Below are 27722 nucleotides of genomic sequence, written 5' to 3'. Positions count from 1 at the left end.
GGGAAAGTCAGTCCAAGGCATGAGGTCTGATGAGGTCAATTTGCTTATCAATATCCTGGAGTTAAGAGCGGTGTTGTCATTGCAAGGCTTTCATCCCTCTTTCCGTCCGGAACGATTGCTGTCCAGTCAGACAACATGTCCGTGGTCTGATGCATAAACAGGGAGGGGCGAAGCCATGAGAATCTGGTAGTGGGTGATAGCTTCCAACCGCTTCCTGATCGCAACACATATCCCGGGGAGCTCCAACTTGATTGTGGACAGACTGAGCAGATGCATCCTTCATCCTCACGAGTGGTCTCAACCTGAATGTGGCGATGGAAATTTTCAGCCGCTGGGGCCAGCCATGTATCAAGAGCCCTTATCTGATCTTTCATAAGGACAGAGTATCACTTCGAACTAACCCATCCTTTCTCCACAAAGGGGTTTCTGACTTTTCGATTAACCAGTCCATTGAACTCCGTGTTTTTCCCAAATTACTCTAACAAGGGAAAATACTGCCTACATTCCATAGATGTTCATAGACAATTACACTTTTATCTGGACAGAACTAAATCATTTCGCAAGTCGGACCAGCTTTTTGTTTCCTTTGCGGGCCATAGAATGGGAGGTGCAGTATCGAAAGTTACTTTGTCTAAATGGCTCAGGGATTGCATTGCCTTCACATATTCACTTACGGAGGGATCTCAGCCTGGCCAAATCAAAGCCCACTCAACTAGGGCTATTGCAGCATCTGTTGTCTTCCACTCTAGGGCCTCCATGGATGACATTTGTGCAGCTGCCATTTGGGCCAAGCCCCACACTTTGATCAAGCATTATAAATTGGATCTGATCTCCAGGGGAAGGGCAGCCTTTGGTTCAATGGTTCTTAGGAATGTTCTTCCATAAGGGCCACCCAGATTCTCCAAGTAGCTGGGGACTCTGTCCCATCAGTGATGAATAGGAAGGAGATTAACAACTTCAGCTAAAGAAGTTATGTCTTGCCATAATTTTCCATCTGAGTTGTTGATCTTCTTCCAGTCATCACACCCTCCCACTGACCCCCTCCTAAGGTTCCTGGCGCATCTTCTGGGTCTTTGTGGTGTATTATGGGTTCTGCGCAGAGATGACCTCTGACTTATTCTTTCTCTATATGTTGCATGCAAACTCGATCTGAGGTAACTGAGCAAAGGGCATTGTGGGTAGCAGCTTAGCTTGAGAGTATTTTGGTGCACGCAAGCTTCGTATAAGGCTGACTCTGTTTCCGAGGGCTCTGAACCGAACCAATCAGTGATGGACTGCAAGATCATCAACAAACTCGGATGGAATGTTATGGTAAGACATAACTTCTTTTTCCTGCCCTAGGTGGCTTTAAACCAATTCATTCATTTGCCAACCTTTTTCCCTAATCTTCAGAATAAAGGGGAAAGGATTCTGCACTCCCTGGACGTGCACAGGCAGCCTAGGTTCTACCTGGACAGTACTAAACCTTTCAGAAAATCTGACCAGCTGCTAGTCAGCTTTGCTACAGGGGCAGAGGGCATTGCCATTTCAAAGCAAACCATTTCTAAATGGATAGCACACTGCATCCATTTCTGCTACATACACCATGGAAATCCTACCCCACAGGGGATCAGAACTCATTCCACTAGAGCTACCTCAACCTCTACAGCATTTCTCAAGGGAGTCCCTACCAGGGACATCCTGGAATCTGCAACCTGGAGTTTTGTACACACCTTCACCAAGCATTACCACTTGCCTATCTTTTCTAAATCCAGAGCTGGATTTGCCACAGCAGATCCTGCAAGCCAGACCTAATGCTTCTTGACTGCCTCCACCCTTCCTCAGCTTTGGGAATCAACCCAAGTGTGATGACTATTGTGTACACTTACCATAAATGTAGATGTTTGAGTGTATTCACTATTGCCGTCCTGATTACCATCCCTCCAGCCCCCTGACTTCTCTATACTTTCTACCTTTCCCTTTTTTTTGGCCATATCTTATAACAATGGTATTTACTTTATATTGGGGGTGTTCCACACCATGTAATTGCTTCCTATTTTGGTGGCTCCTGACATCTGGGGCAAGAAAAACTGATGTAATAGCATCGGCTGCATGTTTTATACCCCTGATAACCTGACGTCATGGAAGAAGCGACAGCATCCGATGCAGAAATCCCAAGACTCTGGTATTCAGGCTGACTGAGGGCTACCTGCAGGCAGATGACCAAATTGTGATGACTGCAACAGTGAATACACTCGAACATCTACATTTATGTTAAGTGTAGACAACTGTACTTTCTGCAGGTATGTAACCAATCATCTAGCTAGGTCTGTAAGCTGTGGGAGTCTTCCCAAGCTCATTACTGCAATCAGTAAGCTATAAAAAGATGATAGCACAGTTCAAGCAGGATCAGTGTTGAAAGCGGTTTCCTTCCTGTCCTCTGTTCTGTTGTGAGAGTCCTATGGCTGTGGATGGTACAAGTATTGTCCCCCACCATACACTTGCATTTATTACTCTTTTTGGTTGTTATCCTCTGAGAAGCTTGGTAATTAGGGTGCTTACCTGGTTTCATGGAGGACAGTTTGGGGGGGGTACTCCAAACCAGTTCTGTCATTCTTTGGGTACCTAAACTTTATGGGGGTCTATGCAGAAGCAGCCTGGGGGATGAGACATACCAAGCTCTGCTAAGTCTTTCTGGACATTAGACCTTTCTTAGGCCCAGGGAGAGAATGCCCCTCTGTTGTAGAAGGAAGTAGCAGTCCACAAAAATCACAAAAACTGATACCCCAAAAAAGCGCCGTACGGACGATACGGTGGACTACTGGGGATAAGAAAGAAATTGCATATTGTTAATATTATGCAAAACGCCCAGAATTTCCAGGCAAAAGATATACAAAAAGACTGAGAGAAATGAGGAAAGAAAAATGCTTCCAGAAAAAAAAGTCAGAAGCTTCAACTAAAAATGTTTCATTAATACAACATATCCATGAAAAACACTGTATAGCTCAAGAAATCTTGTGCTGTTTGGAAAAAAAAAAAGCGACTGAGGAAGTGCAAATTTAATGAACAAAATTTAGAGATGTTTAAGGATATAAAAAAAGAAATATGGACATGGGAAAGGAAGATCTGATATGGTGCAATATTTATGCAAAGGAGAAAGCCAAATTAATTAGCACAGAAAAGGCAGCCCCAAAGATATAGGCAAAGGCATCCAGATATGGAAAATATCACAGTAAAAAAATAAGATCACAAAGATGGAATGTAGAATAGATTAGTCAAGTAGACTTTAAAAAAAATAGAAGTCGAAGGTTTGGAGTATTTGCGAAGTGAAGGATTCAGTGTAGAAAGTCTAACACGGGTGATATCACAGCATGATGGAACAACTAGTCCCCAAAGTAAGGAGAAACAAGAGGGGCAGGAGACATCTGAAGAAGAAATATGGACATGGGAAATAGAGATTTAATATGATACAATATTTATGCAAAGGAGAAAGCAAAACTAATCAGTGCAAAAAGGGCAACACCAAAGATATTTGAAGAGAAATGCAGGTAAAGACATCTGGATATAGAAAAGTTTACAGCATAAAAAATAAGAAAACAAAGAAAAGAGTACTAGTAATGGAGAAGTTAAAGAAATAGAAACTGAGGATCTGAAGTAGGATATTCATTTGTCTGCAACCTGTGAGACCTGTGGGTTATGGATCCGATATCGGATCCGAACCGGCATAGTTTCCAGCTATGGATCCAAGCTCTCAGCTCCTCCCCTCACCCATAATGCCCTGCTCTACCCTCATGACCTCAGATCTTGTTTGCCGCGCTGGTAACTGGATGTGGTTTCTTTAGCTCTCAGCTAAGTGGTATTTTCTTGTACAAAATTGAAATTTTTTTGCTTTCTTTAAACTTTTTTGTGTGAAAGTTGTAGGTTCCCTTTGTGTATTGACTGTTTTTAGTTTAAATTTATTTACAGTAGTATTTTTTATTCCCTCCCCTCGCTGGTACGTAGAGTGTGTGTGAGGCCTGTGTGCTTGTTTTAGTTTTTGTTAAGTTACTTCTGTAACTTTTGGGAAGTTTGACTATGGCTGACCAGCCTAAGTCATTCTTTTCTAAATGCTCGAGTGTGGCCATAAGCTCTCCCGGCTGATGGCCACACTCGGTAATGTCTTGGGGTTGAACACCTCACATCTGGCTGTTCCATTTGTGCAGGGTTCAACCCCAGGGCACTGAGGAGCGGAGGTCCAAGCTGGTCCTGGCGGGTCTTTTACCGGACTCGGCTCCGACCCCGCTCGGGGACTCCTGCGGCTGCAGCTGTTCCCCTGTAGCACCCCTCCTGCTCCTGGGACTCAAACTCCCGCTTCAGGACAGGAGAGGGATGCTTAAGAAGGACGGAGGAGAAGCACCAGCGGCGGGCGAGACCTCTGTTTCGGCCCCGCCTGCCAGCGGGCTTCTCCCCGGCTCCTGTTGAGCGGTCTCCTCCTTCTCGGCTCCGGTCACCTGTGTGCTTCTCACCGGGTCCTGAGGAGGAGGAGACCGATCTCAGCGAGGCTATCGAGGAGGCATTCCAGGCCTACCTCGGTAGCCTCGTCGAGATCTACCCATAGCCTTTCGGATGCTGATCTGGACGGATGATGCGAAGGTTCATCCAGGCCCAGATGCAGATGGGAGTGTCTTGCCTCCCCGGGGAGCTCAACACCCTTTTCAAGCCTATTGCTCCTTCTCCGACCCGCTTCCGGGTTCGGAGCAGCTGGAGCCGAGCAGCCGAGCGGGGAGGTCGGATCCGATAGTACTGGTACCGGATCCGACCATGCCCTCAGTGCGTCGGACCCGATCTCGGAGCCTGGATCCGAGCCGGATCGAGGGATCAGTGCTCCTTGGCGCCGTCTGTGTCGGAGCGCACTGTCCCGGATCCGAGTGCTTGGCGCGGCTCGATCCACTCTTCGGATCCGAGGGGAGCCGATTGTCGGATCCTTTGGTCGAGGTCGGCTCCCCTTGCTTTTGATGTAGTGGAGAGGGCTCTGTTGAGGGTCTCCGGACCCCGGCACTTGCCGGCTCCGTCCGCTCCCTCTGCACTGGGCCAGGCTTCCACCATCCGGCCCCTGGGACAGCCCGTTTCTGCCCCAAGTTGCTCCTATGGAGCAAATGGCTGCTGCGAGGACTCCTCTGACAGCCCCCAGAGGAGGCTCCCGCAAGCATACGTCAAAAGGAGGCACATTGACTCCCTGAGTCTCTCACTGAAGACACGGACTTGGAGGAAGGGAAGGCTCCCCACGGTCACCCCGAGGATGTCTCCTTGGAGACATCATGGAAATACTCCGTATCAGGGGGTGGTCTGCCCCAAGTCTTCCTCGGACGAGTCCGTGTTCTTGGAGGCATTGAATGGGCCCGTCTACCTCTTGGGTGTCCCCTGCCGACCCCTGGTGGACCTTATTACCACCAGGGCGTGGAAGGAACCGGACACCGTGGAGCCAATTCCCAAAAGACCTGACAAAACCCTTAGCCCGCCTTCTGACAGGACCCATTGGAGTAAGGGGCCTCCTGTAGATGCCATGTTGATGGCGGCCACAAAGAGGGAACTGGCTCAGGAGAGTCCTCAGTCCACCCACCGAGCAAGGAGTCTCGGATGATGGACCGCTTGGGGAAGCGGATGTTCAGTTCGCGACCTTTCGGTGAGGGCTGAACTATTTGGCACATGTTATTCGGATGCAGCGAGACCTTATTAAGCTGCATCCCCTGAGTCCATTTCGGAGGAGGACAGAGCTCTGCACTCCACCAAAATGGCCACTCTAAGGTCAGTCACGAATACTTCTATGCGGCTACTCTCCCATGCTACGGGCGCCGCTAGAGCTGCGGGACAGGACTGGTCACTAGGCGTCAGGCCTGGCTCCGCCACTGCGATTTTTCTGAGCCCTTCAAGGCGTTTGCGACGCCTTTGATGGTTCTGCTCTGTTTGGCAAGACCGTTCGCGACGTTGACCCAGAGCGAGAAGGACGGAAGACGCTGTCTGCCGTCGAATCCGCTTCTCTGCACCCCAGAGGCCCTATTCTAGGAACCAAAAGGGTCAGAAGAAGATGTGGTTCCGAAGTCGCAGCAGTCCCAGCCTGCTCCGGACAACCAGTCCTTCCGTGGCAGAGGAGGACAGGGAGGACGCCGCCCTAGAGGCAGAGGGCTCCCAGAAACTTGGGTCCAGGGAACCTTTCTCTGAACGGCCCGCAGCAGCCCTGAGGGCTGCCCGACTGCTCTACTCTGGAGGCAGTCGGGGACGTTGGGCACCTAGCGGCATGGGAGTCCATAACATCGGACCGCTGGGTTCTCCATATCATATCCAGGGATATCACATTCCTTTCCTTCACCTTCCAAAGATGCAGTCCCTCCCAGACGTACCACCCGGTCAAAGGGAGGCCGCTTTAGAAATTGGCCATCTGCTAGAGAAAAGAGCCATCCAGCCCGTTCCCCAGACCAGATCGGATCAGGGTTCTACTCCAGGTTCTTTTAGTGCCAAAAAGACGGGGAACTAAGACCAATCCTAGACCTCTCTCTCTAAATCTGGCAGTCCCCAAAGAAAAATTCGAATGGTCACTCTACAATCTATTCTCCCCTTCTGGGAGAGTGCCACTGGATGTGCTCGATAGATCTCAAGGACGTACTACCACATACTAATGGACAGGCGCCAGGAGGTTTCTCCGCTTCGGCTGGGAGCCAGTCACTACCAGTTCGGGTCCTTCCCTTTGGTCTCACCACAGCCCCCAGGGTGTTTACCAAAGTACTAGCAGTGGTAGCGGCCCACCTGAGGCTTCAGGGGTGCAGGTCTTTCCCTACCTGGACGACTGGCTCCTTACCGCCCAACAAGGCATCTACTTCTCGGGCGTGAGACTCCTTTCTCCATCTTGCTCCATTTCTGGGCATCACAATAAATACAAAAGTCCAACCTGGCACCCACTCAGCTCTTAGATTTCATAGGGGCCAGACTAGACACAAGGAGTTTGAGCCTTCCTTACTGCGGACAGGATTCTGAATCTGCAGCTCCAGGTGCGGGCCATTCTCCATTCATGTTCTGTTCCAGCGGAGTTGGTCCTGAGGGCTCTAGGGTCCATGGCTTCGATAGGTCTTCTTCCTCTTGCCAGGCTCAATATGCGCATTCTACAGTGGACGCTCTTAGTACAGTGGTCTTACCTTGCTCTCCCATGTATCATCCCATAGCGATCAGCAAGGCTTGCAAGCGGTCCCTCTTGTGGTGGCTCCACTCCCGGATCTCCACGAGGGTCGCCCATTTTGTGCTTCTCCTCTCGCCACGGTGACCACGGACGCCTCCCGCCTCGGGTGGGGGCACTCCGGACAGTCCAAGGCACGTGGAGCGATACAGAGACCTTACTGCATATCAATGTTCTAGAGATGAGAGCTGTGCTCTTAGCGTTGCTAGCACTTCAGGACTTTCTTCCCTTGGGAACAATTGCGATTCAGTCGGACAATATGTCTGTTGTCTGGTACATCAACAAGCAAGGGGGAACAAGGTCTTACCCTCTTTGTCGAGAAGCCATGAGAGTTTGGGAATGGGCAATCTCCACCAATCGCTTTCTCATAGCAACGCACATTCCGGTCGGTCCAACATCCTAGCGGACAAGCTCAGTCGCACCATTCTGACCCCACGAGTGGTCTCTCAATTGTCAAGTAGCGGAACGCATATTCGCACGGTGGGGAACCCTTCATGCGATCTTTTGCCTCTCCCTCAAACACCAAGTGCGACAGTTTTTCGCTCTGATACCTCCTCCGGAGGTACCCCAAGAGACGCTCTGGTGCATGCTTGGCCACCCGGTCTTCTGTATGCCTATCCACCCTTGCCTCTGATGCTGCAAGTTCTTCAGAAAGCCTCTCGGGTGGGTTGCAGAATGATTCTCATTGCTCCGTTCTGGCCTCGACAGATCTGGTTCCCTTCCTAAGGTCTCACTCTGTGAATCCTCCTTGGATTCTAGATCCTATTCCGGATCTGATATCCCATCCATCCTGCATTCCTCCTCCGAACCTGGACAGCCTGAAGCTGACCGCTTGGCTGCTCCAGTTCCACTCTTGATAAGGACTCCGGTATCTCTTCACCGGTAAAGGCTATTTTGGTGGCGGCTCATAAACCAGCCACTAGAAAGGTTTACGAAGCAAATGGAAACGCTTTCTCCGTGTGGGCGGAGCGGCAAGGCCTAGATCCCTTCACGGTTCCTCTCCCCGTAGTGCTTGATTTTCTAACCTCTCTCTTTAATGATGGTGCCAGCAGTTCCACAGTCAAAGTTCAACTGGCGGCAATTTCTCACTATCACATTGGTCAAGAGTCTAATCCTCTTATGTCAGCCAAATTGTGCAAAACCTTTCTTAAGGGTACTTTCCTTCTCAGGCCCCTATTAAGCAAGCAGTTCCTCCTTGGGACCTTTCTCTGGTCCTACAGGCCTTGACCGCTCCCCTTCGAGCCCGGCTACAGTGGACCTCAAATTCTTGTCTTACAAGACAGCCTTTTGGTAGCCATTACATCAGCCAAGAGAGTTTCTGAACTTCAAGCTTTATCAGCTAAACCTCTTTACTTGGTTTTTATCCGGACCGTGTCTCCCTCAGGACCAACCCGTCCTTCCTTCCTAAAATCGCTTCTGAAGCAAACATCAATCAATCTATTAACCTCCCTGTTTTCTTCCCTAAGTATGAAAACAAAGGTGAATATAGGCTACACTCACTAGATGTTCACAGGCAACTAAGATTTTATCTCAACAGGACAGCTGGTCATAGGCAATCCGACCAGCTGTTTATTTCCTTTGCAAAATTCAATTTGGGCAAGCCAATTTCCAAAGTTTCTCTGTCCCGCTGGATTTCACAGTGCATTTTATTGGCTTATCAGGCGTCAGGAAGGCCCGCACCGGAGGGTGTTCATGCCCATTCAACCCGGTCAGTATCTACCTCAGCAGCCTTCAAGGCTAGGATTCCTCTGGATGATATTTGTGCAGCAGCCACGTGGGCTTCGTCTCATACATTTATTTCTCACTATAAGTTGGATCTTGCATCCAGGGGTAGAGCATCCTTTGGCTCATGGTGCTCGAATATCCTTCCATGATGGCCGCCCAAGATTCAGGTAGCTGGGGACTCTGTCCCACAGGTTGCAGACAAATGAATATCCTACTTCAGATTTAGAAGTTATGTACTCACCATAACGTTCCATCTGAGTAGGTGTATTCATTTGTCTGCAACCAACCCGCCCTCCTATCCCCCTGGCCTTTCAGTGTCCTGCATATTACTGGTTACCCTTTTGAGGGTATTGTTGCTTTGGCAAACTCGATCTGAGGTCATGAGGGTAGAGCAGGGCATTATGGGTGAGGGGAGGAGCTGAGAGCTTGGATCCATAGCTGGAAACTATGCCGGTTCGGATCCGATATCGGATCCATAACCCACAGGTCTCACAGGTTGCAGACAAATGAATACACCTACTCAGATGGAACGTTATGGTGAGTACATAACTTCTAATTATGGATTACCTGCACAGTGAAGGTTTTAGTGTAGAAAATCAGTTGACATATGAACATACTTTGGAGCCTCCCATAGGAAAACCAGTACAAAGGTTTGGCTGGAGCTATACAGCAAGGGAAAGAACAGGAAACTGTGGCAACTCTGGCACAGTCAATGTCATGGAGTGATAAGCCAGTGAGTTCCCATACGAAAGAGCAATGGATGACACAGGTTGAATCTGAAGAGAATGTGGCACAGGAAAAAGCTCTGGAACTTTCTGTAGATTGCCCACAGGAAATGGAGAACAAAGAATGTGCCCTCAGTTTATAAGAAAATGATCTAAGGGAAGAGTTGGTTGATTTAATAGAGATCGATAGACATATTAAGATCAGTGAAGGAAATAGACTGCAGAAGGTCAATAAAACACAAAAAGTTAGAAGTTTGATAAAACAATGAACACTGTAATTAGGACTGTCCATAGAGATTCTTACGATATAACAGAAGTAAATAGGATACATTACTGTGCAGCCAAATTAATAGCAGATAAAGTCCTACCACAAGAACAGGGTAGTAAGGGAAAGGATGGGGAAAAATCAAATGCCGTCATGGAAGTTTTGCTTAGGGAAAATTATGAAGTATTTAAGAACAGGTGTCACTGTTAGAGTATAGTAGAAGGAACAGATCAACAAAGTGCTCAGAAAAATAGACGTGATAAAAGCAATGCGCAGTATAACTGATCAGGATTTATCATGCACTATCGGAAATAATAAATTAAAAATGTCAGCACAGACAGAAAAACTTAGAAGATACATAGATAAGTATAAAGGAAAAGTGCAAAATAAGCAATTTATTGATGACCCCAAAAAGCTTTATAGAGAATTTTAAAACAAAGTAAAAGGAATTGAAAGACCACCAAAGAAAGAAGAAATCGATGCATTATGGAGAAATATTTATGAAGCGCCTGTGGAACATAAAGATTCTAAATGGATAGAAGAAGTAAAAGAAAGAATAAGAAGTTCAAATGTACATGATATGAAATGAGATGAAGTAATGGCCAGAGAGTTTGAAACAAAGTTAAAAAAGCCTCTAATTGGAAAACCGTAGGCCCAGATGCAGTACCTAACTTCTGGCTAAAAGTATTAACATTTTTCCATGAAGATTTAGCTGTAAGAGCTGTTTACTTATACGCTCACCCCGAACAAACACCAGCATGGCTCCTGATTAAGAGTGAACCTGCAAGCTATCCTAAAATCTATAGACCAATAACTTGCCTTCCAACGATGTATAAACTGTACACTGGAATTGATGCTGACAGAGTTTATAGTCATTTAGAAGAAAACTCCGTTATGGCAATAGAACAAAAGGGTAATAAAAGAAAGTCATTGAACAAAGGGTGGTTTGTTAGTCATAGTGGAGAATTGTAAAAGAGGGACGAATGTAAGTATGGCATGGATAGACTACAAAAAAGCATTTGACAGCATCCCATATTCATGGATAAGAGTACTTAAAAATGTGTAAGATACACTCTGCACTAAAACTACATCACACTGACCATGAAAGTGTCAAACCACTTTGCATTTAAGCCATGGTAAAGGACAAATTATTCCAGGGATAACGATGCAAAGGAGGATATTCCAGTGACTCTCTGTTACTGCTGCTCTTTTGCCTTTCCCTTAACCCATTAAGCTGTCTGCTTAACAGATTAGGTCATTAAGACTTCTCATCTTCTCTCTGTTGTTGATTTAAAACTGTTTAGCTAATCAGATGAGGAACCGAAAAGTAGTCCAGACTTTTTCAGTTAAGAATGTCATGTGGTCTTGATAAATGTGCAAAAGCAACCTTAAAGCAGGAAAGCTGCAGCACCAAGAAAACATCAGTTTGGGAAAAGAATGTGATATAAAAGAACTTGAGCAGGAGGGAGTGTATAAATATTTGGGAACTGATGAAGGATAAACGATAAAACCTGAACAAATGCGAATAAAACTCAAGAAATATTTTAGAAGATTTAAATTAATCTTGAAAACAGTGTTGACAACTAGGAACAAAGTTCAAGCTGTAAACCACTTTGCTCTTCCTGTCCTAACTTACAGTTTTAGAGTGATTGGCTGACTCCAAAAGGTGCTGGATAGATTAGACCAGAAAACAAGAAGGATGCTTCATGCTCATTAGATGATTTATAAAAATCATGCATACCAAGATGATATATATTCCCTGATGTTCATCGTGTTACCCTGCTGCAGTCATCACACTTGAGTTATCCTGTCGTCAGGCGGTCCCGCAGTCGGCCGGAATTCCAAAGTCTTGGTCCGGCGTCGGTTGCTGTCGCCTCTTCCCTGACGTCAGTGCGCCAGGGGTATATATAATGCAACCGACGCCAATTTCTTCAGTCTTTCTTGCCGCGCGGTGCCCGAAGCAGAAGCAGTTCGCAAGTGCCGGTCGGCAGACTCCTGAGATTTTCGAATTCGAATTTCAGACCGAAGTCTTCTATAAAGCTAAGTACCCCGTTGGGGAAACTTTTCTTGCCTCAGACCGATGGCAGAAAAAGTTAATAATTGTATTTCTTGTGGGAAGTAAATACCTCATAAGGATTTTCATTCTTTTTGCATACCTTGCCTAGGCCCAGACCACAACGTCACTTCTTGTCGGTTTTGTGCTAAGTTTAATAAGCATACTATTAAAAGATGCTTTGATTTCGCACGACACTACTTCGGTAGGAAATTTAACTACACCATGCCGTCGGAGCAACCGACTACCGGCATGCACAAAAAATGCAGGGATAAGGACAGACAGCCCAGGTCTAAGCCAGATTCCGAGGCCTCGGCTGATCCAGTTCTCTGGTCCTCAGTGAGGCTCCGACGCAGCCCCTGACTACTGCAGATCTGGAAACCGAGACCGCTGCGGAAATTTTGACGGAATGTACCAGGCCGACGCAGCCTTTTACTTCAGGCCCTTCCGACGACTTTGCTTCTAAAGACGTCGGTGCTTCAGAAATGCCATCTGTTTCGGAAGGCGTTGTCAGACTGACGACTCTTACCATTCAAACGTTTTCTAAGTTGAAGACGCCTTCTAAATCTAAAAGGACTGCACTTCAGTCTCCTGTTCAAGGCCCTATGCCTAAGAAACAGATGCTCAAAATGGCTGAAGATTTGATTTCTTTAATCATGGGTTCACAGCCCCCTCCTGACAAAAGGCCTAGACAAGAGGAAGATTATGCTTCCTCTGAGCAAATGTCCATTTCTTCAGACTCCTCTGAGGACCAAGACTATTCCTTCTCTCCTTATGAAGATTCTGATGCTGAGGACTCTATTCCCTCAGCTTCTCCTCCTGAAGACTACTCCTTTGGGGAAACTTTTTACACACTGAGGGAACATTTGCACTGGGAAGGTCAGGACTACTCTGATTCAAAGAAAAGGCTCAGAGTTTCTTTTACTCCCCCAACACAGACCACTTGCCATCCCACCAGTTTTGGACATTGTGGATGATGTCTATTTAGAATCCAGTTTCAACCCAGACTCTCTACCTCCTGCTCCAGCTAAGCCTGACATACTACAGAGTGCCTGATTCCCACAAATTTCTTTACAAATGCCCAGTAGCTGACCCAGAGACCATCTCCCAGGGTCCCAAGGGGGCTAAGGCTTCTATGGCTAAAAACCCAGTACCTTCTCAGAGGGATTCCAGAGCACTAGACAGGTGGGAGGAAAAAGGTTTACACCTCAGCCACACTAGCTATGAGGGCACTGAATTGTCAATTTCAAATGCTTAAGTATCAGCAATTTCTAATCTCTCAGTTAAAACAAAGAATAACCACTCTCCCTCAACAAACTGAATTGAAAGAAGTACAGGATCTGTTGCACGCCACTGAGCAGATGGGCAAACATACCTTACAATGTGGGTTTGATTTTTTGGAGGCCTCCTGCAGAGCAGCTGTCACTGGGTCTGTTATACGTAGGCATGCTTGGTTAAAGGAACAAACTCTGCCTGATCATGTTAAAGCAAAACTACTAGATGCTCCCTTACAGCAGGATGTTCTTTTTGGAGTTAAAGCAGAAGAAGTTTTAAAGAAAATGGAAGATAAGGCAAAATCTATGCAGTCAAAGATTTCCTACAAGTACAACCCCCTCGCTTCAGCAGAAACTGGCCAACAAAAAATTGGTCCTTTCCAGCCACTGACAGACCGCAGAGGGGTAAATACAGACACCCAAGGGGCAGAGGACAACCACAAGCCCAGTATAAAACTCGCCAATGGGGCACTACAACACAGAAGCGAGGAGAAGACAGGTCTCAATCCACCAGAAGGCAAACTCAATGACTTGCACCTCATCTGGCCAAGCAATACTCTCTTGGCAGCCCCCTTGGGGGGAAAACTCGCACTTTTTGCAAACAACTGGCACATTGTCACAAAGGACAAATGGGTCCTAGACATAATTTCACGAGGATACAGATTCCACTTCCACACCTTGCCAATGAAAAGAGGAATGCAAACCTGCCACAAAATCAATGGGCAGAGGCACAAAAGCAAATTACAGCTCTCATGGACATGAGAGCCATTCAGCTGGTACCTACTCGAGAGCAAGGCCAAGGATTTTACTCAAGACTCTTTCTAGTGCCCAGAAAGGACAATGCCTGGAGACCAATTCTGGACCTTTCAATCCTAAACACTTACAAGTACCCAAATTCAAGATGCTAACACTACAGCAGCTACTTCCCATGTTGGGCAAGGAAGCATGGCCAGTAACGTTGGACCTCAAGGAGGCATACCTGCATGTCCCTATCAGACAAAGTTGCAGAAGATACCTCAGTTTCATTGCAGGTTCAACCCATTACCAATTCTCTGCACTGCCCTTTGGCTTATCTACTGCGCCCAGAGTTTTCACAAAATGCCTGGCACCAGTAATTGCATACTGCAGACAGAGGAATTCAAATATATCCATACCTGGACGACTGCCTCATCCAAGCAGAAAGCAAAGACATTCTCTTACATCATCTGGCCTTTGTAAAGCATCTACTAAACTGCCTGGGGTACACAGTAAACGAAAAGAAGTCAAAACCTAGTACCCTCACAAAAAATGACATTCCTGGGTGCCAGCTTGAATACAACGGCCCAGAAGGACTTATCTTACGCCAGACAAGCAACTACAACTAACTCAATATTTCAAGACCGTGGCAACAAAGACCCAATTAACTGCAAGAAAAATTCTGCAGGCTTTGGGCTTCATGGCATCTTGCATTCTAATAATACCATTTGCAAAGCTGCATATGAGGAAATTACAGTGGTACCTAAAAAGCGTATGGTCTCAACACAGCCACAGCTTGGACACAATGATATCTCTCATTCCCTGCCTACAACAGGAATTTCTATGGTGGTCACAGGCATGTCACCTCAGCAAGGGTCAGCCTTTCACCTTGCCCCCAGCCAGGCAAACTATCACAACAGATGCTTCAGACTACGCCTGGGGGGCACACATGGCAGGGCAATGCATTCAAGGCCTATGGACTGCAGATCAAAGAAATCTGCACATAAATCAAAAGAGATGCTAGCTGTACAGAAAGCTCTGACAGCCTTCAAGGATCTATTACATCCAGGACAACTTGCAATAAAGACTGACAACACCACAGTCATGTGGTACATAAACAAGGGGGTACACATTCCTACCTTCTATGCAGGCAAGCAATGATCTTATGGAACACAGCTCTGGCCTACCAAGTCCAGTTACAAGCTCAATTCCTGCCAGGACAGAAGAACACATTGGCAGACGACCTCAGCAGAAACCTCAAAGATCCCCACGAGTGGAAACTAGACCCACAGATATTTGCAATGATAACTCAAAAATGGGGCCTTCCAAACATAGATCTGTTTGCCAGTCCTCAAAACTACCAACTGACAAAATTTTGTACAAGGACATTTCACCATCAAGCTTGGAAAGTGGACTCTCTCTTTCTGTTGGAAAAACTTGACAGCATATGCCTTCCCTCCATTACCTCTCCTCACAAAAGTTCTTCTGAAGGTCAAAAAGGAGAGACCACGACTGATTCTCATAGCCCCAGACTGGCCATGCCAGCACTGGTACCCGCTATTGAAATATATGGCCCACAGCCCACCATGGATATTGCCTCAAATACCCCATTTGCTCACACAACAAAACAAACAGATTCTTCACAGCCAGCTCAAAACTTTAAATCTGGCTGCATGGCAAATCAACTAAACATCCAACCAGCTCCTCTTTCACAAGCAGTTCTGTATGTTATTCTGGAAGCCAGGAGGCCAAGCACCAGGAAGTCTTATTCGGACAAATGGAAAAGATTTTGTGCCTGGAACCAAGCTAAAGGCCAAGACACAATTCAGCCTCTCATGCCTCACATTCTACAGTATTTAGCTGAGATGTTGCACAAAGGACTTTCCTTTTCCTCAATTAAAATCCATGCTTCAGCTATTTCAGCACACTACAACACGGATCCACCTTTATTTTCACATCCTCTTCTAAGGCAGTTCCTCAGAGGGGCTAAAAACATTAGACCACCCAGGAGAGCTCCTACACCAACATGGGACCTCAACTTTGTTCTGGAAAAAACTAACGCTACCTCCCTTTGAACCAGCTTTCTCTGCAGATCTTCAGTTCCTATCATGGAAGAGTACCCTGCTCCTAGCAATAACTTCAGCTAGGAGAGGCTCAGAGCTACAGGCACTAATGGCAGTGGAACCTTTCCTCATTTTTCATCAAGACAGAGTTTCTCTACGAACTAATCCTTCCTTTATGCCTAGGGTGGTTTCTAGTGTAGCTTTAAATCAAACCATCCACTTACCCACCTTCTTCCCCAATCCACAGAACAAAGGTGAGACTCCTGCATTCCTTGGACATTCACAGGTAGCTTCGTTACTACTTGGACAAAACTAAGTCTTTCAGAAAAACTGATCAGCTCTTTGTATCCTATGCTACAGCTTTTCAAGGGAAGGCTATATCTAAGCAAACCATTTCTAAATGGATAAGTCACTGCATATGGTTCTGCTATACCCATCATGGGAAACCAGTTCCTGCTACCATTAGATCCCACTCTACCAGGGCAACAGCTACCTCTACAGCCTTTCTCGGGTTCCAACCAAGGAAATTTTAGAAGCTGCAACTTGGAGTTCAGTACACACCTTTACCAAACACTATCACCTACCTCTTTACTCTAAGTCCAGGGTGGGCTTCGCCACTGCAGTTCTGCAGGGCCTGATTGCCTCCACTAACCCTCTATGATACCTCCCCCCCTACCTTAGCTTTGGGATTCAACCCAAGTATGATTACTGCAGCAGGGTAACATGATGAACATAGTACAATTTTGTACCTACCATAAATGTAGATGTTCGAGTGTTCACCCTGCTGCAGTCCAGGTTACCCTCCCTCCATCCCCTCTGATCTACTGGCAAAATCTCTTCTATGCCTTACTGATGTATTTGCTTATAGCTGAAGAGATTTTGTGTTTGTGCAGTGTTCACTCCATTTGGTAGTAATTCTGACCACCTTTTTGGGGCACCTGACATCTGGGGCAAGAAAAACTGAAGAAAATGGCGTCTGTTGCATTATATATACCCCTGGCGCACTGACGTCAGGGAAGAGGCGACAGCAACCGACACCGGACCAAGACTTTGGAATTCCGGCCGACTGCGGGACCGCCTGACGACAGGATAACCCAAGTGTGATGACTGCAGCATGGTGAACACTCGAACATCTACATTTATGGTAGGTACAAAACTGTACTTTCCGAAGGAGGTATGGGCCTCCTTGAAATTGATTACATGTGTAGATCCGCAGTCGTGGAACTGCATACATATTTGCTGGCCTCACAAGACCCAAACATAGTGAAAGTTTTGAAACATGAGGAGAATAAATCTAAGATGACTTCCCTTCTTAGTCTAGCATAAGCATATCAGTGTCAAGTGGGAATGGAAATTAAACCAGTAGATAAAAATCAGGCAGCAACTGAATGTGCCAAGAAAAAAAAACAAAAGAAAGAATATAAGGTCAAGGATCAGATGAGAAGGCAAGAAATGTGGAAAATGCATAAATATAGTTAAAAGTATAGAAAACTCCTGGAAGAAATTCATGTTGATCAACATTGAAAGCAGGAATTGTTAAGGAGAGGTGAATTCAAACCAAAGGATGAAAGGTTAATAATGGCAGCCCAAGACAGTGGACTACATACACTGTGGTTTACAAAGTTCATTGAACATATGGGAGAAATAAGTGTAGGTTTTGTAAAACAGAATTGGAAACAGTTGCACACCTTGTTGCTGGTTGTGACATACTAATAGCAGGAGGACTGTATACTGAAAGATATAATAATGTGGCAAGATTGTTGCACTGGGATTTGTGCAAACATTACAATATTGAAGTAGCTGAAAAACACTGGAAACATTAGCCACAAAGCATCATAGAAAATGATGGTCTACATCACATGGGATCACCCACTACCAACAGTTTAAAAGGTAGATGCGCGAAAGCCAGAGTATTCATGAAAAGACAAAAGTAGCATGTGGTCATTGAAATTGCTACACCCTGTGACTACAGTGTCTTGCATACAGAGAGAGAGAGATGCAAAGTCAGAAAATATCAGGATTTACAGGGAGAAAAGAATGCATTGTGGACGAAAGATACCAAGACAGGTCCAGTAGTAGTAGGAGGGGCAAATGGGTCTTATAAAGAATCTACAATCGTATTTAGATAGGTTACCGATGCATGTAACTCCATACGAACTGCAGGATGAGTCATTATAGGGCACATTATGGGTGCTGCATAGAACACTTCTGGTTGACATCAATCATTGAAACAATACTAATTAATTAAACTTTGGTCATGCTTTGACTTGTAAATAGGGTCCATTCCCGTCATGGTATTAGACGCCCAGAAGATTTGGAGAAATTAAAAAGACTGAGTTTCCAGAGGATATTACGGTAGCAAGTACAGTTTTGATAGGCACTTACCGTAATACCAAAATTAATTTCTCTGTTTCCAGTTAATTGTGTCAAAGGGCTATGACCAAGTAGATTAGATTCCTTTTTAAAATGCATTTTTCTTAATTGCATAAATATTGGCCTGGCTGCATAGTATAGAGGAATGGAGCCTTTGCAATAGAAGAAACAGGTAGGGAGAGTGAAGACTGGAGTATAGTGTGTTGGCCCCTCGTGAGATGGGGTGAAGAGCTAGCAGGTGTTCTGGGAACTCAAAAGCACAGTTTCTCTGGGGGAGACTGGAGAAACCACTTCCTGTGCTTGAGGAGAGGAGCTGCTTGATGGAAAGTCCCTTGTGGAGGTCAAGGACGACCAGGGCAGACAGCCCACTCCATGTCCCCGTTTGACTCTGCTAGCTGGGTGTCTGTAGGGCTAAGCAGAAAACCCTTCGACCACAGTTAATGGCTGTCCAAATGAAGGCTCCCTGAGATTGACCCTTTGACCCAGTGATGGGGAAGAAATTTTGCAATTGGCTAGGCGAAGAGAGAGTGACAGATATGCCGAAAGCCATTAAAGAAAATGAATAACTAATAAACTGTTGTAATCAAATGCTTCTGTATTTTTAATGGTGTAGCTGCTATATCAGTTGACATTAAAATAGGTGCAAATCAAAGATTCTCATTCCTGCATCTTTTATTATTATACTTTGTCACTTATCTACTTTTCAGATGTTATTTCTATTGATTTTTCTCAAAATTTTAAATACAGTTATTAGTAAAATAACATTTGTTGATGATGTAACTTTATATGTCCTTCTGTTTGTCTGTTGCAGTATTCATTACACAAGAATAGCCACCTCCAGTGCCCTTAAGGAGTAGGTTATCTTCTTTAGCTATCCACCTGGAGAATCCGTGCTTAAAGCTGCTAAAAATGTGCTATGGGAGGGATCTTCGGGGCCTGAGGACAAGTCATTGTTGAAGTGGAAGGCCAAAAAGCAAAGGCCTGAACCTTTTGCTGTGCCTCTGGATACCAATGTCTCTCTCGAGCCAGAGAAGAGCCTGGAGACACTCAAGGTTCACAGCTCAGATTCACAGGCCGAGCCTGACGTCCAGGCTACCTTGGATCTGAGCATAAGCACATCCGCAGAGGCCGAGGAGCACCATGGCTCATAACAGAAGACCCTAGGTGGATTCCTCATTTCCTTGTTAGGGAAGAGGTAGATTCCGACCTGTTAGAATGTAGGCCTACATGGGGGCCTCCCACCCTACATAGGGCAGACTTGCATGCAAAAGGGAAAAAAAACACTTGTCCCCACCAAAAGAACCTGCTAGCAACTGGCAACAATTCAGTCGGGGCCTTTTCAATGCCCTTATCTCCGTTATACCTCCTCCAGGTTTTACAGCTCTGTCTCTCTCCCAGTACTGCCTCTCCACTTAAAAGGACTAGGGAAGAGTATTCTTCAGAGGATGAGACATCTTCAGGGGAGGAATCTCTGACCTACTCTTCACAGATCCCCTTGCTGATGGATTATGCCTCCCCAAAAAAGGAATCCAATGGAACAGGTTCACCTATGGAAGACCTTTCCTTTGGAGAAACTCTAGCTCAAATGAGAGACCATTTTAAATGGGATAGTGCCCAAGTATCTGAAGTACAAAAATGATGCTAGGAGTTGATACAGGTGGAATCGCCTAGCCAATCTTCCATTCCCTCTGTCCTGCCTGCCCTTCTCGATGTTTTTGCCTCAGATTCACAGGCACCAGATTCCCACCCACTCCCAGGAAGCCAGATCGCTTCTAAAAGATCTCAGAAGACTGAAACTTTCTCTGCAAATGCCCTTCTGTGGACCCCTCTGTTGTTTCTGTAGCTTCTGACAAGCCGTGTAGATTGCTGTCCTCCTCTGCCTTCCTACCATCAGATAAGGATAGCAGGAGCCTGGATAGAATAGGCAAAAAGGTGCACACATCTGCCACTCTAGCGTTTGGGGCCATTAACTACCAAGCACTCATGACCAGATTTGCTTGAGCTCATATTCCAACTTTCACAGGTAATTGCAGACCTACCTCACTCAGAAAATAAAACCCTGACTACTTTGCTTGGTGCATCTTCTCAAGTAGCACGCCACTTCATAAAATGCAGCTATGATTCTGCAGAGGCTTCCACCAGAGCAGCTGTAAATGTGTAGGGTTGGGAGGGTGGCCTAATTGTTAAGGTGTTTGCCTTACAAACACAAGGTGCAGGGTTTGAGTCTCACAAGGGATAATTGGCTAGGCTTAAAATGGCTCACAAGGGCAGTTCGCTTAGTACTAATCTATGAACCAGTATTAAGAAGATCGTGTTGGCTGAGACTCCAGCCTTTACCTGAGAACATAAAAGCCAAACCTGTGGATGCGCCTTTGGACAGTTGTGCTTTGTTTGGCCCTGCAGCTGCTAACTTCTTCATATCATTGCAGGAAAAAGGGTAAGGGATTGCAGGAATCAAAACATATCTGTTTCCCCAGTTCCCCCGTTCCAAAGAAATTATCCTGCAAAACCTGTGTTTTTGTGTAGGCATTCACGTCACGTACACCAGAACAAAAAATGAGTGACAGGAGACCACAGCAGCCTAGGGCCCCTCCGGTAACTTTGCCACCTAAGTGTCCCTTTCCAGACAAGCCATCCTCTCTTAGAATGTTTCCCCCCTCTCACCCACATCCCCAGTGCTTTCTCCTGTCCTTACCAGTGTGGGAAAACATAACCTAAGACACCTGGGTCCTCTCTGTTGTTCAAAGAGGGTACTTTATAGTGTAGGATCACATACCCTTCTTCAGGGGCATCCCTTAACCTCCCAAGGAGCAAATATCTTTCTTCCCAGAGGTTCTGTCAGAACTAATGAACCAAGGGACCATCCAAAGTGTTCCCAAAAACCAAACAGGAAAAGGATTTTATTCCAGGTTGTTCCTGGTGCTCAGGAGTGAGGGATGCTAGAAACCCCATCCTCAACCTGCTCCATCTCAGTAACTTTCTAAGAGTACCCACTTTCCACATGCTGGCCCTCAAAACTCTGTTCCCACTTATTCTGTCTCAAGCCTTCATTATTAACCTGGACATGAAATTGCACATCCCCATCCATCCCAGCTGCAGTAGGTTTTTACGCTTCTCTGGATCATCATGGCATTTTCAGTTCTGTGTCTTAACCTTTGGAGTTTCTACTGCTCCAAGGATCTTGCTGGCAGCTTTAAGCACTGATTCTCTAGGTAAAGAACTAGAGGATAATCTGCTCCTTCCTTAAGAGCACTGGAGGGTGGCTATCCTTGTGTAATGAATACTGCAACAGTGAAGAGAAGGACGTCTGTCATTATGGTAAGATTTTACACAATTATTATATATTCCTTGCAGTCATATAAAGGCATACCATTTAGAACAGAGATCATTGCAGAATTTACTGTAGCTTAAAACTGAAGTTAAACTTTAAGTCAAATATTTTCCACTTGGTGGTAAATATCCTTGTTTAAGCACTATTGTAATACGCTTTGAAGTACTTTGTAATAAACTTTTATTGAAACGATAATTTCATGATATAAAATTTCTTTGATTTTTGTAAATTAGTAAAATTTTACTCCACTGTTTTAGAGCTTTAAGTCCATGTCACAAAACCATTTAAGGTTTCAAGTTGCTGATTTATGCGTCCAGTTTTGAACTCTACATTTTGGTCTGCTCTTAACTTGGTGCTTGCATACATTTAAGAGACACCACCATTTTTCCTTATTTAAATTTCCATCCTGTAGTAGCTCAGTTCTGAACTACTGCTGCACTGCATGTGGCTGCAGTAAGCCTAATTCTATGAAGGTTACTGTGATTTTTAGGAAATCCTTCCTGTGTCCAGCACATAGACTCTGCTCTGAAAATTTTCCTGCCCCAAGAGAAGCAATTGGAGAGCCAAAAATCTGATGGCATGCATTTCTTCAGTCTGCATTCACAGCAAAACAGTACTTCATCATATAGATTATATGCTGTCATACATCCTTCTAATCCTTTTTGCAGGACTTGTATGAAAAGGCCTCACTGGGATTCGAACAATTTGGAGCTAATTCACAGATTCCCTAGAGAGTAGTCCCATTTATACAGTCATTAAGAAGAGGATTTCTCTTGTGGGGAAGTCCCAACACCCTTAGCAAAAAAAAAAAATGTTTCTTGCCTTTTTTCAACATATAACAGATTTATCAGATTGTGTTGTGGATCACACTTCAACAGCCTGTCAAAGTAGGGTTACTGAACATGTCAAGAAAGGTCTCTGCATTATCTTGAAGAAAATTAGAACAATCTCTAGAGTTTTGACAACATTTCTTGACAACTTTGTGTCTTGCCATCTTCAAATCATTGCAGGCATTACTATATAGTAGTGTGGTATAAAAGCAAAAAAGAGGGCTGTAATTCCTTTCAGCTCCATGAGGAGAGCAAAAAATTAACTTGGCTCTGTGATGAGGCGCTTCATAATTGGAACTGGAGTGTTCAGTGCTACCCTCTGTTAGCAGTACATTTTCCAGTTCGGTTAAATCTTGACAGAGTTCCTCACTAGACAGTTATACCCAGCTTATGAGTAGCACCTTGACCCCCATGATAGTTAACCAAATTGTGCAGCAGCAGGGCATGCTCAGGGTACAACTGTTTGCTATGCATCTCAGCAGTAAGTTTTCAGCCTTTAAATCTTTTCCATCTGAAGATCTTCTGTATGCATTTCCTCATTTTCAGCGATTCAGAACTTTAAAGCTCTAGCTTAGTCAAGACAAATGTTTTTGTTGTGAACAAATTTGCATCACTTCCACTTTGGCTACTGCTGTTACATGATACACTGGTAACTTAGCAAGCTAGGCAAAGTGCTTTATCCTTGCTTCACATTTCTCATCTTTTCAGTATGGACGATTGTAATTCTAATTCAAAATGGTTGTTTTTGGAAACTGGATATTAATGATTGCCACATAAGGTAACAGACCAACAACCAGGAAACATTGTCAAAAACAGATTTTTCAGTCTTTGGCACCTTTCTGTTTTTGTTATTCATTTGTCAGCCTGCAGGTTTCTGCAGTTTTTTTTTTTCACAATGCAGCCATCTTGTTAAATCCTGTATTAAGGGAGTGTGGCATTTCAAGCCAGCGAATTTGGCTGACATGAAATATATTTCAAGGAAACCCTCTTGCTTAATAGTTGAGTTGAATGCAGCCCTCCTTAAATAGTAATCTATAATGAGAATAAGACAAAAAATGAGTATCTTTCATGGTAATTGTTTCTGCTGTCTTCCTGAATTTGAGCTTTCAGTTTCTGGTCTTTCCAAACTTTACGAATGTGAGTATTTCATACCTTGTATTTCTCCTTGGAGATTATACTGATGAGACTTGCATTTTCAGGTTAACACAGCAACTATTCTTCTCTTTTAAAGAAACTAGGCTTGCCTTTTGTTATGGCAAACTCACTAAACCTTTGGCGTGCCCATTCAGAGCGCATTCCCCTGGAGCAGCAGCTACTTCTGCAGTAATGTCTGTACTCAAGATATTTTAGAAGAGGCAATGAGGGCTAAGTTCGGTTTAGGGGTAAAACAGAGTTTAGTATGGCTGTGCATCAGGGGATCCTGTAACTGCCCATGTCTCATGAATAACAATGAACTGTTTGCTGTCTTAATGTTAACTGATTTTCTTCAGAGAAAATAATGTAGTGCTACTTTCCATAAGACTAGATCTTTGAAGAGAGGATACTGGAAACCTTAAAGCTATCCACTTCCCTCTTTTTTGGTGCAGTTGTATGAAGTTAAGGGACATAGTTTCTTGTCATTATTAGCTTAGTGCTCTGGTATGAGGGCAGCAGATATGTCTACCACAAGAACATGACCCGTATTGTATTTGAGGTGACATTTGTCTTGTTCTGAAGAGACTGCATTCCAGCAATGGTTTTATATGGGAGTCGTGTAACACCTACATCTGTACCATTGCAGGAGCTAGAAGAGTGTTTTCTTGTAGTGGGGGTGGGGGGCAGTTCTGGATTGCCAGTCAGACCAATCCAGCTCAGAAGGTAGGTAACACCAAATGTTGACTGTAACTTAAGTATATACCATTATGGTAAGCACAGTATACAATTGTACTGCAGCTGTTTTAAACCTGACACACTTGCTTCAATCTGTTTAACAGGAAGGCCCTTAAGACATGAACTTCCTGTGCTGTTTTGTGCTGATGGGTGGCACTGGGCTAGTAACCCTGATCCACTGATGTCAGGGCAATCTTGGTTTTGGAAGCTGTGCTTCAAAACCACATGAACAATGCAACATTGTTGTATTTTAGTAGGAATATTTCTAATGTTCCTCTTTCCAATGTAGAAAGATATGATACTGTTAATGCTTTAATATATGAAATGTCAGACATAACTAAAATCATGCTGTAGGCTCTCTTCGTTCAGTAAAGTGAAAAAAGTATTTTGCCTTGATTGAAGGTATGCTATGTCCTATAGACTGTCCTAGTTCAGTAAATATTGTTCTACTTTGGACATATTAAAAGATGTGTAACCCTAGATCCAAGCAAGTTTGTTAAATTTCATCAGTCTTTAACTAGTTTTGTACGTAATTGATATATCAAAATCTAAATGGAAATAATTGGTTATTGACCTACATGTTCCCCAGTTAAATCTTGAAATTACATCTTGCTGTGTTATGCTTTTAGCTACTTTTTGTGCAATGGATACAAGAAATGTGTATGACTTGCTGTTCTGGCTTCCTTCAGCATTAATCTGTAGTTATTGTGACACACACCTACTGTGATCCTTTTATTATGTAATTATGGTTGTCCATAAATATACGTTGATTTTTAACTAAAAAATTAGACCTTATGACAAATAGTATTACTAGTTACTTTTCCTGTTCTTTTTATACATAAATACAATTTTTTTCACAACAGCATTTCATGCAACTCCAAATACTTATAAAAGGAAGAATAATGAAACGGCACTGGAAACCAAACCTTGTGGCCCAGATTGTTATCTACATTTGGTAAGACGTTATTATTGTTTTATTTGTAAGTTGAGTGATAGATGTTCCCCACACAGAACATAAAACAATGCAGTATTTTTATGTCTGATAATGGTTACTGGGTGATAGGTTTTTTTTTTTTTGTTTTTTTTACGTCTATTAAAGGAATTGAAAATCTGTGAAGTTCATCGGTTTCCAAAATTCCAAAATGTAAGTACCATATTTAATAACAGTATGGCTACAACATTTGAAAGGTATGCTGATGTTTGTTTACTATTTTGCTTGAAAGGCTACAAAGGAAATTGTTTTTAACACTACTCATTTCTAGGTACATGTCTGATTCTTTATTTCATGAATTAAATATTTTATATGATGTATCTGCTCGTTTACATATAACAAGCACTGAATTATAGCTGTGCAACTGTTCTTGAACACTCATAGCCCTGCTGACTTTAGCACCTGATGTCTCTGACTGAATTTCTAATAAAATGTAGTTGATTAAGTCCAATAGCCTCAGGAGAATTATGTAGTTAACAGGTATCTTTAATCTTTGTTACTTCAGCTATATTTATGATCAGTGAGAGTCAGGCAGGTGAGCAAATTTTGGGCAGTAGCTTTTCTAGGTACTCTGTCAAACATTGTGAAATGTGCTGGCTCTGTGGCACAGAAGGACGAAGCCCTGACTGTGACTCATGACTTTGGTTCAGTTAGTGACCCAGGTGCTGAATGAACCACTGACTGAGGAAAGAGGAGTGATGAGACAATACCCACTCACCATACCTACCAACCTTTTAAAGCAAGAAGTCTGAAGAAAGGCAAAAATGGGGTACAATGGCTAAAAATAGGGATAGAGTTTAAATTTTGATCTTATAAACTTAGATATTTGCTAGAAAAACAGGTTTTGTGTTGGCATGCATTTTCTGAAGGATATGAAGTCTAAAACTCAATATCTGTCATTATTTCATAGCTTCATTTCTCAATGATGTTCATCGTGTTTCACTGTTGCAGTCATTACACTTGGGTTATCCTGCTGGCAGGCTACCCGCAGTCGGCCTGAATTCCAAAGTCCTGGTCCGGCGTCTGTTGCTGTCACCTCTTCCCTGACATCAGTGCGCCAGGGGTATAAAAGATGCAGCCGACGCCATTTTCTCCAGTCTTTCTTGTCTCGCGGTGACTGAAGCAAAAGCAGTTCACAAGTGCCGGTCGGCTGACTCCTGAGATTTTTGAAATCGAATTTCAGATCCGAAGTCTTCAATAAAGCTAAGTACCCCGTTGGGGAAACTTTTTTCTTGCTCCAGACGATGTCAGAACAAGCTAACAATTGTATTTCTTGTGGGAAGCAAATACCTCATAAGGATTTCCACTCTTACTGTATTCCTTGCCTAGGCCCTGACCACGGCGTTGCTAGTTGTCGGTTTTGTGCTAGATTTAACCAATGCACTATTAAGCGTTGGTACAGTTTTGCTTTTCATTATTTTGGCAGAAGGTTTAACTACATAATGCCGTCGGAACAACCGACCTTAATTCATAAAAAATGCAAGGATAAAGACAAGGACAAGCGTCCGCGGTCCAAAACCGACGAAGCCTCTTCTAGGCCAGTCGCCGGTGCTCAGTGAGGCGCTTTCGCAGCCCCTGACTCCCACGCCTCAGAGCCAGAGGCCGCCTCCAACTCCCATGTGGAGACAGCTTAGGCCTCTGGATACTCAAGGTATTGGCCCTTCGGAAATTAATCCCTCAGATGGGTCCGGAGCCGCTGAGCAGGTATCTGCTTCTGAGGGTGTCTTCAGACCTACACAACTTTATATAAAGCCTACTTCAGCATCCAAGACAGTCTAAAACAGTTTTAAAGACAAGGAAACCAGTACAGCATTCTCCAGGACAGACTTCTATGCCTAAGAAACAGATGCTCAAAATGGCCGAAGACCTAATTACTTTGATCAGGGGTTCCCATCCCCCTCTTGATAAGAGGCCTAGGCAAGACACTGAATATGATTCCTCTGATCAGGTTTCCATTTCCTCCGATTCCTCTTCTAATCCGGGATATTCTGTTCCTCCCTATGAGGATTCTGATGCTGAAGATTCTATTCCTTCAGCTTCTCCTCCTGAGGACTATTAATTTGGGGAAACTCTGCATACCATGACTGAGCATTTCCATTGGGAGAGCCAGGATTATTCCGATTCTAAGAAAAGACTTAGAGACTTTATTTTATTTCCTCAGCACAGACCTCTTGCTATTCCCCCTGTTCTAGACATAGTAGATGTTTTCTCAGAGTCCAGCCTGTCTCCAGACACTCTACCTCCTGCCGCTGTTAAGCCGGACAAATACTACAGGGTCCCAGACTCCCATAAATTTCTTTACAAA

General features: G+C 44.4%; 1 protein-coding gene across 1 annotated transcript in view; it reads left to right on the top strand.

Annotated features, from left to right (window-relative positions):
• EZH2 (enhancer of zeste 2 polycomb repressive complex 2 subunit) overlaps positions 1–27722 on the top strand; it is a gene marked incomplete in the record, with an annotated part of 2261448 nt that overhangs the window by 1073753 nt on the left and 1159973 nt on the right. Inside the window, 2 exon segments of the mRNA XM_044064800.1 lie at positions 25290–25381; positions 25526–25570. Coding sequence (XP_043920735.1) covers positions 25290–25381; positions 25526–25570 — 137 coding nt within the window.

Source organism: Protopterus annectens, chromosome 3.part0 (genome assembly GCF_019279795.1).
Source record: "Protopterus annectens isolate FY-2018-M chromosome 3.part0, PAN1.0, whole genome shotgun sequence".
NCBI classification, from domain to species: Eukaryota; Metazoa; Chordata; order Ceratodontiformes; family Protopteridae; genus Protopterus; species Protopterus annectens.
This window is presented reverse-complemented; position numbering and strand designations above follow the sequence as displayed.